Genomic DNA, 16,495 nt, shown 5'->3' with positions numbered 1-16,495 from the left:
ATCACCCTTCAGAACACAGTTTTATATATATATATATATATATATATATATATATATATATATATATATATATATATATATATATATATATATATATATATATATATTGTCAAAGTAATAAAAATATTCCGCCACAAACCTCTAAATTGCTTTAAATATTTTGTTTATTTTAAAATGATATTTTACTGTTAAGAAAGAAAACAATTTTTATTATATTTTTAAAATAAACACGTTAAAGATTAAATGATACCCGAGTTAAAAATCAAGATACAGATTTCAGGTCTAAAACAATTTAACAGCAATCAATTGTTATCCTTGAAGTTTTATTTGTTTTCCCTTGAAAAGACCTTGAATTATTACTTTTTTCTTTTGTGCATAAACCATGATATCCTATGTCTCACATTGATAATTCATAAACAGTGCTGAAATAATGTAAATATTTTGGAATTCAAAGTAATTTTGTAGTTATCGCCAAATCTTTTTGAATTAAATTTGATATGAAACAAACAGAAGAGATTAAAATATATTGAGCAAAATTAGAAATGTTTTCTACATAATTACTACACTGTTTAGTAACTTTTCATTAAGTTGCTTGACAATTCAGTGCAAAGCTACTTTTTTTAAAGATAATTCAAAATGACTATGAGTTAGCTTAAAAATCCTAATGTACACAATAGTTTATATTAAACATTTTCTCTCGTATTGAACATGAAAACATTTTTAACTGATGCCTGATAAAAGAAGAGGTCTATAGTTGGTCTAATATAAGAACCCCTCCAGACATTCGTCTGGACCAGTGGCGGTGACTATGGAAACGAGGTATGACTATTTCAAGTAGGAGTGCGGGTCACTGTTTTGGAGTTTCCGCTTAGCCAGTGAGTCTTCGGTCTATTGTGTTAGTCCGAGAGTGAAGCTACCCTCCCTAAAATGCGCCATTCTTGTTTCCATAGCACCAGACAGCCTCAGACTTTGTGGCGAGAGGAGTTCTTAGCTTAGACAGACTATGTTTAACTGGAAGAAGCAACTAAATGTAAGCCACAATAAGAGTATGGTTTGTTTTTTAAAGTCACTAATGATGATAATGCTCAAACACTCTGATCTGAATCAGATCCATGAGTTCATTCACCTAAAATACCACCAAAACATCTGTTTATGCATAGAAGATCTCCCTTCGCCATTCCTCTAGTAGAGCATTGCTGGTGAAAATAGTTATGAGGTTTAACTATTTCAAATGGGGGTGTTCTATCAGTATTTAAGACCAATTTTGGCATGGGTCGAAAAGAGAAAAGGAATCAGGTAGAAAGAAGCACCTCTTTTGCAAATGTGCTATTTCGTGTTTCCAGCAGATGATCTTAGACTTTGTGGCAATGGGAATTCTTTCTATAGACAGATTATATTCCTTTTCAGAAGGTATCTATATTAGTCCCTGGTATCAACTTAACACAGTTAATCAGATGTTTGAAGTGGCTTCTGCTTTACAATTGATACATTGATTGGAAATGTCTTAGCACCACTGGGAAAATTTAGGGTTTTTTCAAATGTCTAGATCAGGGACTCTCATACCTGCTAACATTGAAGAAATAAAATGACGGAAATTTTACTTACCGACCCAATTTTGAGTATAGGACTACTGATGTTCAACTCAGTAGCCTTGTAATTTTTAACCCAATCCAAAGACAAGGGAAGTACTGGATCAAGTATTGGGAGAAATTCGCCTCTGTGGAGGACTTTTTAATGGAAATAACCAGTATTTGAGTTACATGGAGAGGAAAACCACCAATACCTCACACAGTTAGCCTAATGACAAGGGGACTTAAACCCGTGATCCGTCTACCACTAAGGATATTTTACTTCAGCACTGTGGTCGGTGCGGTATTCGTATTGACCAGTAATCGCTGGGATTTGAACCTGGGTTTCCCTCACTGGAAAGCAAATGCTCAATCCTCTGAGCCATCTTGGCTAGACTTAAATAATTAACACTCAACACACTGCAGTACTGGCAATCGCACCATCTGTTGAGGAATAAGAGAAATATTTTTTGCCATTAATAGATATTTAATAACCATTTTTTTTTCTTTAATTTCTTCAACAAATTCGAAAAATACAGGAGTCTTCGTTAAAAAACAGGAGACTTGGCAGTATGCTCTCCCCTCTTAAGTCTTTAAACCTGTCACCTTTGAAGTTTGGATTAATAATATCACAATGCCACTTGATTTAATTCAAACAGTATTTTTATTTTACTTATCCATTAATAAGTCATCTCAAAATATGAAACACCTAAATAATTTTTCAAAGGAGAAAAGGATTTAATAAAGAAAAATAATAAAACAAAAAACTGAAATCTACCCAAAGGCAACAATCAAATGTTAAAATAGGGAAAAAATACTAAAAATAAAATCTGGAATTAGCTGTTAAACAACCGAATAATACTCCAATGAAAAAATAGAACCTGCATACATTTTAAAATATCCTGGATTTAAGTAATCAAATGTATAATCAGCAGGGGGGAATAATCTAAGCAAAATTACTGTTTCAGATACAGTAAAATACTTCTGAATAGCAATTATAGAATCTCCATGACATGAAGTATGATATATTTTAATTAATCTGAATATTTACTATCTGAAACATTTTCTTTATTTACAATAAAATTTGCAAAATAAATGTGATATTTTGATTCTGAATTTATTTTTTTTTCTAAATAAGATCATTTAAAATTTAAGAGAAATTTTTTTAGGTCAGGCAAATAATTATTATTTTTACTAGATACACACTAAAAATTTAATGTTTATAACAAGTATTTAAAATCTAAAATATTATAAAGCTATTAAAGTCAATTTAAAAAAAGATCTAAGTTCTACAATTTACAAATAAGCAATTGTAAATCTTGTTTACCAAGAAATTTTGTTGCTATAAATTATGCTGGTATGAATTTCGTCCTTGGATTCATAATTTTAGTCTTTTTCATTATATTCCTTAGTTTTAATTTTAAAAATCATTTTCTGCTATACTTTCAAGATTTTGATAAATGACAGCACAGTCTAAAGTGTTTCACAAAACGCTCAAACTACAGTTTGTCTAAAGTAAGAACTCCCTTAGCCATTCGTCTGGACCCGTGACTATGGTAATGAAGTATAACTTTTTCAAGTAGGGGTGTGAGGTCATTGTTTAGGACAAGTTTTGGATCCTGTCTGTGAGAGGGAATCTTTTTCTTCAGTCTCTTGTGTTAGCCCTAGAATGAAGAGAAGCCACCCTCCCTGAAATGGGCTATTCTTGTTTCCATACCACACTCCCCCCCCCGCACCTGACTTTGTGACTGGGGACGAGTTCTTATGGTAGACAAACTATACACCTTCTCAAAATGTAAACACTAAATCAAAACAACTTTAAATCCATTGATTGATAAAGATTGAGATTAGGTGATTGCAATTTCGATTTCTAAATGTGGCTTATTTACAAAATCACAAAACTGTCTCACAATCTTTCACAAATTTATTTTTTTTTAAAGTTTTGTAAATTAAACTGTGAACTTAAACAATCAGTTTTAGAAAAGTCTTAAATATTCATATTAAAAACTTAATTTCATTTGGTAATTAAATTTTATTAAATTAAAACTTTATATTAATTTCATTCAATTATTTTAAGCCACATTTACCAATTTAGTGATCAATTAAATATAACTAAAAAGTTCATTTAAAGATCAACATAATATGCAAAAAGCTGAAGTAAAAAAAAAAAGCTGCAATAAATTACTTAGTAATAAAGTTACATAATTATTAATAAATATTAAATTTAATGCTCTTAATCCAGTGAAGTAACATTTAAACAAAAACATTGTCAGTCAATTAATTTGCTACACTTAAAATAGTCGAAATTTTTTTCAAATGCATTCTTTCCTTGACTTTTCTTCTTTCTTTTTCCCCTCTTTTTGCTATATCATGCCTGCATATATTATCTCAAAATTCTTGAAGAAATAAAGAATTTATAGCAAAAAAAAAACAAGTTATGAAACAATAAATAATATATTTATTTAAAAAAATACAAGTTGTATATGAGCAATGGCATTAAATTCCTAGTAGACATACTAGGAACATTACTTCCTAGTAGAGTAAATACTGAATATAAATGCATTTATTTTTCCAAGTTAGTAGGTTATCTTCAATGTATGATGCATGTAAAAATGTTGTAAAAGTCATTAATTGGATGAACTAGTGATTTTACTTCATATGTACAGTATCAAGATTGAAAATGATTTATTTTATGACATATATTACAATGACAATGTTTCTTTGTATAAAGCCTTCCAGGCCATAATCATAACTCATATGAAATAATCAAAGTATTTTTTATGCTAAAAGAACGTTTAGGTGAATTCATTTTATTTTTAATAGAAACGTATTGTATGTAATATAGGCCTTTGCGCTTTAGCTTCAAATTCTTGAAGTAGTTCATCAATATCATTATCCAAATCTTCAGATTCTGCCATCTGCAAGAAGAAAAAAATAATAAATTTCAAACAACTTAACTTTAAGAGAGTTACAAAGCTTTGATTATAAAACTGAAAAGACTGAAAGAAATAAGAATTTCGCTATATTTGAAAGAAGAATTTTAAGAAGCATATTTAGAAGGAAAAAAGTGTAATAATCATTGAAGACTTGAGAAATTTACGAACTATATAAAGAACCAGATATCACTAAAATTATAGCATTATAATGGATTAAATGGGTAGAACGCTCAATAAGATTGTATTATAATTGAGTCACTTAAAAGATCTACTTTGCTAAACTGTCTGGTTTTAGAAAAAAAAGGATACCAGGAAGACTGATTAACTGTAAAAAATCCAGAAACTATTATAAGACTAACAGACTTAATTCAGAATAATAATACATTATGTGAACAAAAGTTATAAAACTCTTTCAGTAAATTTAATAAGATTGGATTATAATTAAGTTATTAAAAAGATGTTCTTAGCTAAACCGTGAGGTACCCATGAAAGTCGTAGACCAGGAGAGAAGAATTGATTGTCTGGAAAAGTTCTGAAAACTATTTAACTGACAGAGGACTATTTAATTGAGAATAATTAAATAATACATTATAAGGAGAAAAGTTTTAAAATACATTAAATTCGAAAAGAACATTTCAATGGCTGAAAAGAATAATAATAACAACAACAAAAAAATTTAAATATTTATTCTTTTTCTTCCTTAGCAATTCTGCCTGCTATTAGCAAAGGCTTGTCTCAGTAGTATTCTCTATTAGGATCTTATTGTCGCAATCGTTTCTCAGCCTGTTACTCTGGTATAACGTAAAAAAAATGCAACATTATCTATCACAGTTTTCCCTTCCACTTTTTAGTAAGTTACTGAGATTAGTCTTAATCAGGATGCGTAGCCAAATTATTCAACAAAAAATAAGCACCTTTTAAATACTTTTCAAGCACTCAAAAAATATTTTCAAGCACTTAAAAAATATCATAATTAGGCAGGGTTGGAAATTTTTTGACAATTGACGGTTTTATCTTGCTTTAACCATCATGTCAAAAAAAAAAAAAAAAAAACATTTGGCATTGTTTCTGAATCATTGTTTTGAAATTTTGAATCATGTAAAACGAATTGCATTTTCATACGCTACGGACTGACAATACAGCGAAACAGATTGGGGTTGAATTAACTGTGAAAACGTTGAGTAGAACAATGAGAACTGTGTCTTTTTGCATAATTTGAAGCGAAAATCAACATGGTAAAGGGAAAATCTCATATTGAAAAAGGAAAAATTAAGCACTTTTTAAAAACACCCAATGAAAAAAACACCTTTAAGAGCTTTTAAAAAACGAAAATAAGCACCTTTAAACACTTTTTTAAAATATTACGCACCATGTTAATATTTTAAAAATGTTCAACCTATATGTATATGAATACTTTTATGCTCAGCCCTCTGAAATTAGTCTGCTTCAGTATTAAAGCATAATCACCAAATATTTTTATCAACTTCGTAGTATTTTTCATACAAAAATGAAGAACTTATATTCTTAAGATTTGCTTATAATCAAGCAACAATATATAAGCATACAAAATAGACTTATTTTGGAAAACTTGCAGGATGTTTATAGACATTTTTAATTAAAATTTGCCAATTTAAAAATTGGTTTCTAAAAATTTTCAGAGCTGAGGCCTAAAAACTGCATTGCTGTTGCTAGTAGCACTCATTCTGCCTGTGCCAGCAAAACACACAAATAATAATAAGCTGATGATAACTAAAGGTAACTTTTAGAAGATTATGCTATCCCAAGCAGAAAATCCATTTAAAACTTACCAAGAAAGTACAGAAAAAATTATGTGCAATCCACTAACTCACTCATGTTTTTTTAAATGAAAACAGTAAAGTTTTCAAACCTGACTTTTAAAAGAAGTTTGACAAAATTGACTTTTAAAAGAAGCTTTACTGACATATTTTGAATAGGAAACGGTGGAAAATATAACTTATAAATAATGGGTTACTGTTGATTGTTGTACTTTTGAAACAATCATGAAACCTGTTGAAGAATAATGCAACCAGTTGGTGCAACTAAAAGGACATTATTTTATAGCTAAACAGCCCCACTAGTTTTCTGATTAAAGGGATATGTTAAAAAAAAAAATTAAGCTGCAGTAACACGCAACTTGGCTAAAAATTATTCTTTTGCTTTAGAAGATGAAGTTCAAGGTTTCCATTGGATCAACTCAATGGCTACGGTACGTATATTTCTTTGTATTACAAAGACAAAGAGACAAGAAAGTAGATTTTGGTACAGGAAAACATTACATTCATCTCAGATTGTACAACACACAATAATGTTTTAATGCATGATTTTCAGAAAAATACATTAGAGTATTTGAGTTGTGTTGTCTTATTTGAAGAAATATTACTTTTCAGATGCATCTATATTGCAGTACAAAAACAGCAAATCATTCATAAATCTTTGTCACTACAAAGAGGATTTTTATGAAATTAAGTCTGAGTGGCATTTTTTCACCACTGCACATGAAAAAGGTGTTTGTGATGGTAAAGGTGGCATCATAAAAAGGATTGCAGTCTTAAAAATTTCTTGGAAAACCAGATATTAACATTAAATATCAACCTTTACAATAGGGCACAAAAAATCTACCATCCATCACTTTTTTTAAATGTCTAATCAAGAATAGATAGTGGAAGAGAAGTTTTTAAAATTCTGATTTGCGAAAGCTGTGTCCATTGCTGGCATTCAAAAGTTTCATGCATTCATCTTCCTAACTACCAAATTCAAATTAAAATTTATTCTTTTTTAGACTATACTGAAACTCAGAAAGTTCATGTTAATTCTCCTTTGAAGACGTTTCTTTTCAAGAAATTGCTAGGTAAGTTGCTTGTGAATATGGCAATAAGTGGTGGCTGGCATATGTCCTTTCTAAAGAACAGGCAAAAGAAGAAATCAAATTGTTTTACTTCATCCAAATGGACCATCACCTTCTTTTACTTATCCAAGGAAGAAAACTTTATTTTATATAAATTGCGTCTTATCAAAATAGTAGTATCAAGTTTCAAAAGAGGAGAGGGCTAGAGCAAAACAAATTTTACATAAAAAGCAGAAATGCCTGCATTAGAACTGAATATTTTAAGTATGTTTTGAATAAAAAAAATTTTAAATTCGTGATAATATTGAAACAGAGAGTATACTTATTTTTGTTTATGATATTATATTAACACAATCATGAAATGAGACACAAAAGCTGCTAAGAAGGAGTTGAATAAAATGCTTCCTTTTTTATTTTTATTTCAGAATTAATATAAGATTTTTTTTTCTTTTTTGATTTTTACATTTTTTTTTACATTTATAATTAATCTTTGAAATAAAAAAATTTTTGTGTTATTAAGAGCTGTTTCATAAAATGAATAATACACTGAAGAGCCAAAAAAACTGGTTTATGAACAGCCCAGCAGGATTCATGGAGTAAATTATCTCCAGCACTACTTCACACATTGATCGTATCCATGCCCTGCTCGTTGCGGCACTTCTGCGTGCTCGCGGGGGCCCTACACGATATTAGGCAGGTATACCAGTTTTTTTTGGCTCTTCAGCATATATGTTAACAAATTTAGTTTAATTAGTAGTTAAAGTATAGCGAAAATAAACAATTTTTTTTACTTTAATATTTATGTCAATGTTAAACAGCAAATTATTTTTTTATTATGATCCCAAGATTACCATCGTGAAATTTGGCACTAACATTGCCAAAAAAAAAAAAAGCTTACTAAGGAAGTTCTTTTCTTTAACAATTAAAATTTCGATTTTGAAAATTAAATTTTTGTAAAAAAATTATTTTAGGAAATGATTTAGCAAAGTTGTATATTTTATAAAATCTCATTAGATTCAAAACAAAATTATACAAAATTTGTCTCTTTAGGATCAAAAAGTTCTCAGGTTAATAAATGTTTGAAAATTTTGAAATTGCAAAAAATGTTAAACTCAATATTTTTCATGTCACAAGTGGGTTTAACAAAAATACAAAAAAAAATTCTCAATAATTGACCTTGAAATTTTTTTTTTACTATTAGTTGACTTGATGTGGAAATACCAAGGTGGGAAAGAAGTGTCTTAGCTTCCCATCAATATTTAAAAACCAATGAAGTTGACAGGAAGTATACTTCCCATAGTTTTATGAAAGTTTAAAACTAAACAATAAAACATCCCATACCATTGTGGCCATTTCACAAATTAGGAAAGCACCAATTGTAGCTTCTTCATGATTGTCCTGAACATCAATGTTAACGATGTGAACAACTGCAATTTCTTTCTGCGGCCTATTGGCTAATTCTAAAAATAATAATAAATAAAATAAATTAATATTTTATAAACACTAATTAGAGTGCCATTAAGATAAATATGATAGGTATTACTTCATTAAAAATGAAGCAGATTATTTGAAATATAAATTGAATACTTTAAATTAAACTATTAATAATTCTTCTAATTTAACAAATTTGTACAAACATTAACCAAGCAGTATTCCCCCTTTGAATAACATTAAAAAAAAATTTATGCCATATACCCTCAATATTAATGATACAGAAAACTATACAGTAACAATTTCTATTAGAATTATGATAAATAATATGAAATGAAAATTTTTTCAAAAGTTCTTGAAAAAGAACTAAAAAAGAGAAAAATTTTTGGGGTTTTTTATTAAAGAGAAAAATTATTGGGACCTTAAGTAACTATAAATTCAAATTGGTGGTAAAAAGAAGAATAAATTTTGTCAGGAAATAATTGAAATTTTTATTGGCATCAAGTAGAGAGCTAAAATTAAAATGTGAGCATTCTAGCTAATCAGAAAAGGATCAAATTTCGATTGCAAGATTCCATCATTACAGAAAAGGAAAGCAAACTAGAAAACATGTAATAAAAATTAGTTTTAAAAAACAACTAAACTAACACTCTACGGTTTTTAAATAATTTTTTAGCAAATAAATGCTTTCATAAACCATTATTTATTGAAAAAAATGCAGTAGAAAAAGAATAAAATTTTATAAACAAACAATTACATAAAAAATGATTTCTAATTTCCAATTTTGAAACATTTGTTTCTGAATAAAATAATAATAAAATTTTTCAACAAATGAATAGTCACGTAAACATATTCAAAAGGAAGTACAAAATTTTAAAACCTATTCTTAAATACTTCTGACAAGAAATAAGAATTGATAATTTTCTAGTAAAGTGGGAAAAACAAAACACCTTAATAATTTTTAATCTAATAATTAGATTTTCATGTACTAAGATCCAACCTCAATGGTTTAAAAAATAAACCTTAGAAAAAAAAAATTTCTGTGTAGATTATATTTAAGTTATGAAATCAAAATTCAAAATTCGGCATGTATTTAACTGAAAACGCCGGGAAATTACATATATGGGAAAATAAAAGTTAGAAAGTTACCCAAAAAGCATTACAGGCAATAATTTTAAGAATAAAACATAATGTTCACGACTCTATGTCTATTTTATTAGTTTGAATAATATTTGAGGTATACAATGCAATTGTAATGAAATTAATTAAAAAATTAAACTAAAAAACAGATTGTTAGTAAAAACATGCTGAAATATAGTTACCAAAAGACTTAACTTAAATAATTAATTTAAGTCAAATATATTCTTTAATGTGATGCATAGTTACAATATGTGTAACATGCATAATTAGAATTAGAAACATTCTAATAATGAGACAGGGAAGCATTTAAAAAAAAAATTTTTTTTTCAATTTAATTTAGCTATTAAGGGACTACTTTTTTTTTCCAAGTAATGTAAAAATAAAAAGTTAGCAATTTTAAAAGTCATTACATATAAAGTTGATAGCTCCAAATAAAAAAAAAACTATTTTTACGTTTTTAACAAGATATACAAGTGTACACACATACAAATAAACACTATGTTTATTATAATTACAAATCAAACATCACCAAATCACGGTCAATCCCATAGCCCCATTTTTAAGACTATCTTTTTAACGGCCATGGTAGGAGTGCACATAATTTTGACCCTGATGGAGACGACTAGGACAACTCCTGAGCTGATCTCCAAACTTTCACACTACAATCAACAAGAGGACTTTCAGCCACGACAGATTTTATGAGCATCTTGCTGTATGCATACCACACGACAATTGCATTGTTGGCTACCAGGGTCGAACTCATTCACCAACTCTCCACCAGATAAATGAGTGACGCCTCAATCGACAACGCCACAAGAGTGCTTAATTACAAGTCCGTGAAATATATCCATATTGGTATTAAGTTGTCGTAAAAAAAAAAATTTGAACAAAAACTAAGAATTAACAAAAATACAAACAAAAAAAAAGCTAAATAAATGCACATAAAAATACCTTCAACAACCTGGTCATATACCCTCTCTTCTACTGTGAAAATTACATCAAAAGTGTCATAACACTGCTGGAATCTTTCAGGATGAGATTTGATTCTTCGATTACGATCTAACATGTGAAGTAGACCATTTTGAGTATATCTTTGACACATTAAGGAATCCTTTGCATTCCTCTCATGATAACAACATATGAAAAGAATTACAAGCAATTTTCTCTTAAGCTGAAAAAATGTAGACAAGTTAGACTTAGAGGTTGGGCAGCTCTGACGAGCAGGGCACATCGACCAGAGGTCTATTGTACCCAAACCCTAAAATCATGATTATCATGAAAGCCCTATGGCTGAAATAAAATTCAGCAAGCACCTTACAGGAACATCTTGCAGTTCCCAGGCATTGACGATATGCTGCCCTAAATGTTCAAATCTTTGAGCAGAATAGACCTCACAATCACAGAGTATGTGTCGTGATGTCTCTTCTTCTAGATGACATCCCCGACATCGGATTCTAACGTAGACAAGTTAAAACAAAAAACACAAATAAAATAAACATATTATAGAAATAAACATATTATAGTTATGGTAAATAAGGAATAAGAGTGAGCGGGTTTAGCACAAGGTGTGTAGCCAAATCTTCCAATAAAAAAATAATCACCTATTAAGTACTTTTTAAGCACTCAAAAAATATTTTTAAGCACTACATACTGTAACAAAATGCAAAATAATTCTCAAAGACTACATGGTCCTGATAAAAAAAAAAACTAGTTTCTGACAAATAGCCCTTTTCTTGATTATATTAGCTACCATAAAAAGATAGAGAGATTTTTTGATTCAAAATTAAATGGGGGAAATAAAGCCTGAAATTGAGAATACCTTAAAAAAGGAACAGGATTGCACATGAGAGTGCAATAATCTCTCCGAACCCAACTCAGTATACGCACATGTGGAACCGCAAGTATTTCTTCAAACCTGTAACATGATTAGAGCTTTCATACGCATGGACCGACGATACGCCACCATAAATTGTGGTTGAATGAATTGTGAAAACGTTGAATAGAACAATGGGAAAAGCACACTTTTGCATAATATGTGGCGAAAATTGACATGGTAAAGAAAAAATCTAATTTTCGAAAAGGGAAAATTAAGCACTTTTTAAAAACACCCAATGAAAAAAGCACCTTTAAGGCTTTTAAAAAACAAAAATAAGCACTTTTTAAAAACGCTACGAGCCCCAGAGAGCAAAAAATTTGACTAGAATAGGTTTCCAAATATTGGGAAAGAAAAGAATTTTTAGAAAAATCATTAGAATGTTTCTGAATATGAAATGATTCTCGGGAATCAAGATCAGTAGGCGAAAAGCAATGTTGAATGATTTTAGCAAATGAAAATTCAAATTTATGATTATAGTTTTTAGTTGATTTGAATTTCAACTATGTAGGTTGATGGAAGATCCCTTAATGTGCCGATTTTGGACTTATATATCATGTCCTTTAAGTTAAAATTTAAGGGCAGATTTAGTTTATCCACTACAAACTAGCTTGAATTTTGAAAACAAACCAGTTATTTTTCATGTGTCGCAACTAAAATTGAACAAACTAAGCCAGAATTTTTGCCAGAAGTACAGCCCAATGAAATCAAAATATTATTAATAAAATCATCCAACAATATGAATCCTCTACAGACAGAACAAAATGCAAAATAAAATTTCCTAATTACCATATGTGGGTATTTAATGAAAAGTAAATTATTTTGAAACACTTCATTCAACTTTTTTTATTACAGCTATATAAAGAAAAAATTTGCAATTTGTACAATTTTTAGTTCAAATTTAGACAAGCAAAGTTATAATATTCTTTTGTCTTTTTTTTCTTATAAGAGTTATGTTTATGGTAGTTTAATTAGTTACATGTCATATTATTTTCACAGTTATACAAAACCCCATGAATGATGAATAAGAAATCTATTACATAATAAAAGAATTTATCAAAATAATAATTTAAAAAATAAAAAAATAATGTAAATAAAGGATACAAGGCTTTATCTTTGGATAGCAGATCTTGATACATCTGTTCATATGAAATACTGAAATCATAAACATTTGGCTTATCAGGAGCTGGTCCAGGGAGCTTTACTTGATTTCCAGAGCCAAATGATCTTACTTTAAAACCCTTTTTGCTAAAAAAAAAAAATAAAAAAAAAAAATTTTTTAAATACAAGTTTTTTTCTTTATTGTACCAAAAAACATCATCAGAACCATATTTAAATAACCTGTATAGGGGAAAAAAATACCCTGTACCAATAACACCTATATTATTGATCAAACTTTACAAAATATTGTCTCATGAAATGTATGGAAATATTCTAGAAGTAATTTGTTTTTATTCAAATATTTAAGAACAAGCAATCTTCTTGTTTGTTAGAAAAATAAGAATCAACACTTTTATTTTAAGTATTTTTATGCAAACAAATATCTTATTTATTTATTTTTTAAAAAATTATTAAACAAATTGAGACTTATAAATCAAAATGCAAAAAAAAAAATTATCCAGAAATTTATTTTGTTTAAGTTCTCAGAACAGTGTAACAATAAAGGAATCGATAAAACAATGTTTACATAAAACATAAAAGTCTATTAGATCACAATGCTCAATTATGTAACCTACTATAAATCAATACTGGCAATATTATAGGTATTAAAATTTAACAGAAATGACTAGAATCTCTTTCAAAACTATAGATCGACCAGAAAGTAAAGGCAGCTGGTGCACAATGCTGACATCACTTTATTGATCATGAAATTGTGCAGCTTCAAACTCTAGTTCGTTCCCTTGACCAATGACAAGCCTAACGTGGGAGTGCTTTATTTTCTATTCTACTTTTAAATCTTTGGTTTAGAAAGAAAATAGAACTAATACAATGATACATAAAATTCAGATAACTATAATATTTTTTTAACAAAATCTAATACATCTGCTTTATATTTTTGTATGCAAATAAAGCAGTTTCACCACTTAAAATTTTAATTAATCAAGATATTTTGAAATAAATATAAATATTTTGAACTTTGGTGCAATAAATTTTAGAAGCGATAATTTATCACAGAAATTTTCTTTTTAGTACCTTTTTGAATAACAATATTTTTTAAAATAATTTTTTTTCATGCAAAACAGAAAACAAAGTTCAAGAAACCTAATATATAGTTTTACTAGTTTGTAAAAATGCCCATTACGCAACTAAAATAAAAATTTTCGTAATATCTGTTTTATAAATAAAAACGAAGCAGATTACTAATATGTACATATTTATATAGGCTGTGCAAAATTTTCCTTAAAATAAGAAATATTATTAATATCTAAAAGAGTACATTACAACTTTTTGAAATATAATATTTATTTATGAATTTCTCGGGAGTAAAAATGCTGTTCTTATAAAAATACAACATAAATTTTTGCCATGTTAGGCAAAAGACTAAATGTATGAGATTTTTACCTTAAAAAAGCATGCGCTTCCATACTTCTATTTTGATTACTGGAACAGACAACAGCGACTCTCAATTCGTTTAACATATTTTATTTCGATGAATTAAGGAAGGGAAAAAATGACACCTAAAATGTTACTGGAAGAATTAAATTGTTGGCTGTTTTGTTTATCTAATTTGATTGATTGATTGTTTTCATAAGCTTTTGATTGATTATTTCTGTTTATCTTAAGTTCCTCTATATCAAAAAATAAATTTCAACCTCAAGAAGCAATTTCACTACTTGCGATGCCATCATGCTGGTTGCGCATGCGCAATTTGCATAAACGTGCAATAAAATGGATGAAGCGAGAATACTCCAAGAAGCGTTTCATGAACCGTTCACGTTGCTTACAATTCATGCAAGTCCGATCGCCGTTGGAAAAAGAAGAGAACCTGATTGCTGAATTTTGTGAGGAAAATATTTCATTAATTAGGTTCTCATTCTTAATTGCTGGCATTTTGTAATCGAAGGTGCATAAATCGAATGCAGCGAAAATGCCCTTCACTGCATGAAAAAAAAAAAAAAAATCAGGGATACGATTGACACATTGAATGGTAATATATTTGCCTGGTAAAAACAACAACCACCTCTCTCTCATTATTGAGACTGCCTTGGAAATCAAAATCCCGTTTATTCTCTGAATTCACCAAAAAAATATACTATACAAAACAAACCTAAACTCAGTGCACTGATCGTGACATGGCAGGACAGCCCAAGAAGAGTCAAGGTCTTATACACCCATCCCAGTTTTCTTAACCTCGGGATCTGGATTTCAGGAGTAGATGTTTAGGTTGGATGGTCAGCCGAACCCACAGGGATTAACCTCCAAATATAACTTTTCTGAAATCAGCCTTACATTTAAATAATTTTTAAAAAATTCGCTTTAATCACAGAAAAAAGAACCAACCTTTATATTTTGTATAGTTAAGAATTTCAACGATTTAGCCAATTGCAACCTTTTTTTTAAAATTAAAATTGCGATTAATAAAATTGTACAATTGTAATTGGTGGAAAAATAATTGAGACTAATTGTTTATTTTAAAAACAGACTTTTTCTTTTAAAGAAAAAAAAGTACTTTGAGATGATAGTCACTACTCCAGAGAGGAAGCTTAGTGAACGTGTAAATGAGAATTATATAAAATAAATTTTTTACATTATTCATTCATAATTTCCTGAAAAGGGCTATTACAAAAATCAGAAGAAAAAAAATTAAGACCGCAATCATTTTCAAATGATTTATTTGTAAATAATATGAACCTTCAAAATAAAAGCTCTCGCATTTCATTATTTTTGAATTCTATAAAGAAAATTCTTAAAAAGTAGAAACCAAAAAGTATTTTAATTTGGAATTGATTTTATTTAAAATCGAAGCATACTACTTCATATTGAAAATTTCTATTTCACTAATTATAATTTTAAATCCATTGTATGTCATGAAAATTAAAATTTAACAAATTGATATTTCATACAGATACTTATAATACAGTAAATCCTGCCTAGTCAACAAACCAAAATGACCTTGAATTTTAAAAAAAAAAAAAAAATACATTTTTTTTTTTTATTAGGATCACTAGTCTGTCTTTCATATTTACCACTGAAAAAAATCTAATTCATCTAGAAGTTTTATTAAATTGTTTTTTTCACAATTCATGATCTGATCAATGAAAAAACTTAAGCAAATTTTTTATTCTATTATGTTAAGGATCAGAATTTTATTAAACAGTAGAACTCCAATTATTCGATCACCGGTATTCCAACACAAGTATTATGAGATACATGCTTCATACATTATATCATTATCACAACAAGTATTACACAATTACTGTTGCTTTCTTTTTTTACTTTGTGTAACTAAACGCTGTATTCACTTCAATCCAATTACAGTTCTAACGACGAATTAGAAATTAGGTTCCAAGAGACAATAAAAATATAGAAAAAAAGTATCATCAATTTTTTTTTACAACATTGTAACTTTATTTTTGAAACAAAAATAAGACAAATGTAAGATTCTTTAAACCTTCTTATAATCACTAGTTATTTTAAATGATTTCACTTGATTAATGTTTATACAATTAAACAATCAACT

At 28.4% G+C, this 16,495-nt stretch overlaps 1 protein-coding gene across 1 annotated transcript; it reads right to left on the bottom strand.

The window, feature by feature from the left end:
* Positions 1-4,008: 4,008 nt before the first annotated feature.
* Positions 4,009-14,676, bottom strand: Ssu72 (Ssu72 CTD phosphatase). The gene is made up of 5 exons (XM_016052788.5): positions 14,377-14,676; positions 12,919-13,062; positions 10,893-11,032; positions 8,712-8,830; positions 4,009-4,486 (listed from the first exon to the last, which is right to left on the bottom strand). The coding sequence occupies exons 1-5, from the start codon at positions 14,451-14,453 to the stop codon at positions 4,385-4,387; spliced, it is 582 nt and encodes a 193-aa protein (XP_015908274.1). The 5' UTR covers positions 14,454-14,676; the 3' UTR covers positions 4,009-4,384.
* Between the last annotated feature and the right edge of the window lie 1,819 nt (positions 14,677-16,495).

This window comes from Parasteatoda tepidariorum, chromosome 10 (genome assembly GCF_982258835.1).
Source record: "Parasteatoda tepidariorum strain Cologne lab strain chromosome 10, Ptep-v5.0, whole genome shotgun sequence".
In the NCBI taxonomy this organism is placed as follows: Eukaryota; Metazoa; Arthropoda; class Arachnida; order Araneae; family Theridiidae; genus Parasteatoda; species Parasteatoda tepidariorum.
The sequence above is the reverse complement of the archived record's forward strand: the minus strand, read 5'-3'. Positions and strand labels throughout refer to the sequence as shown.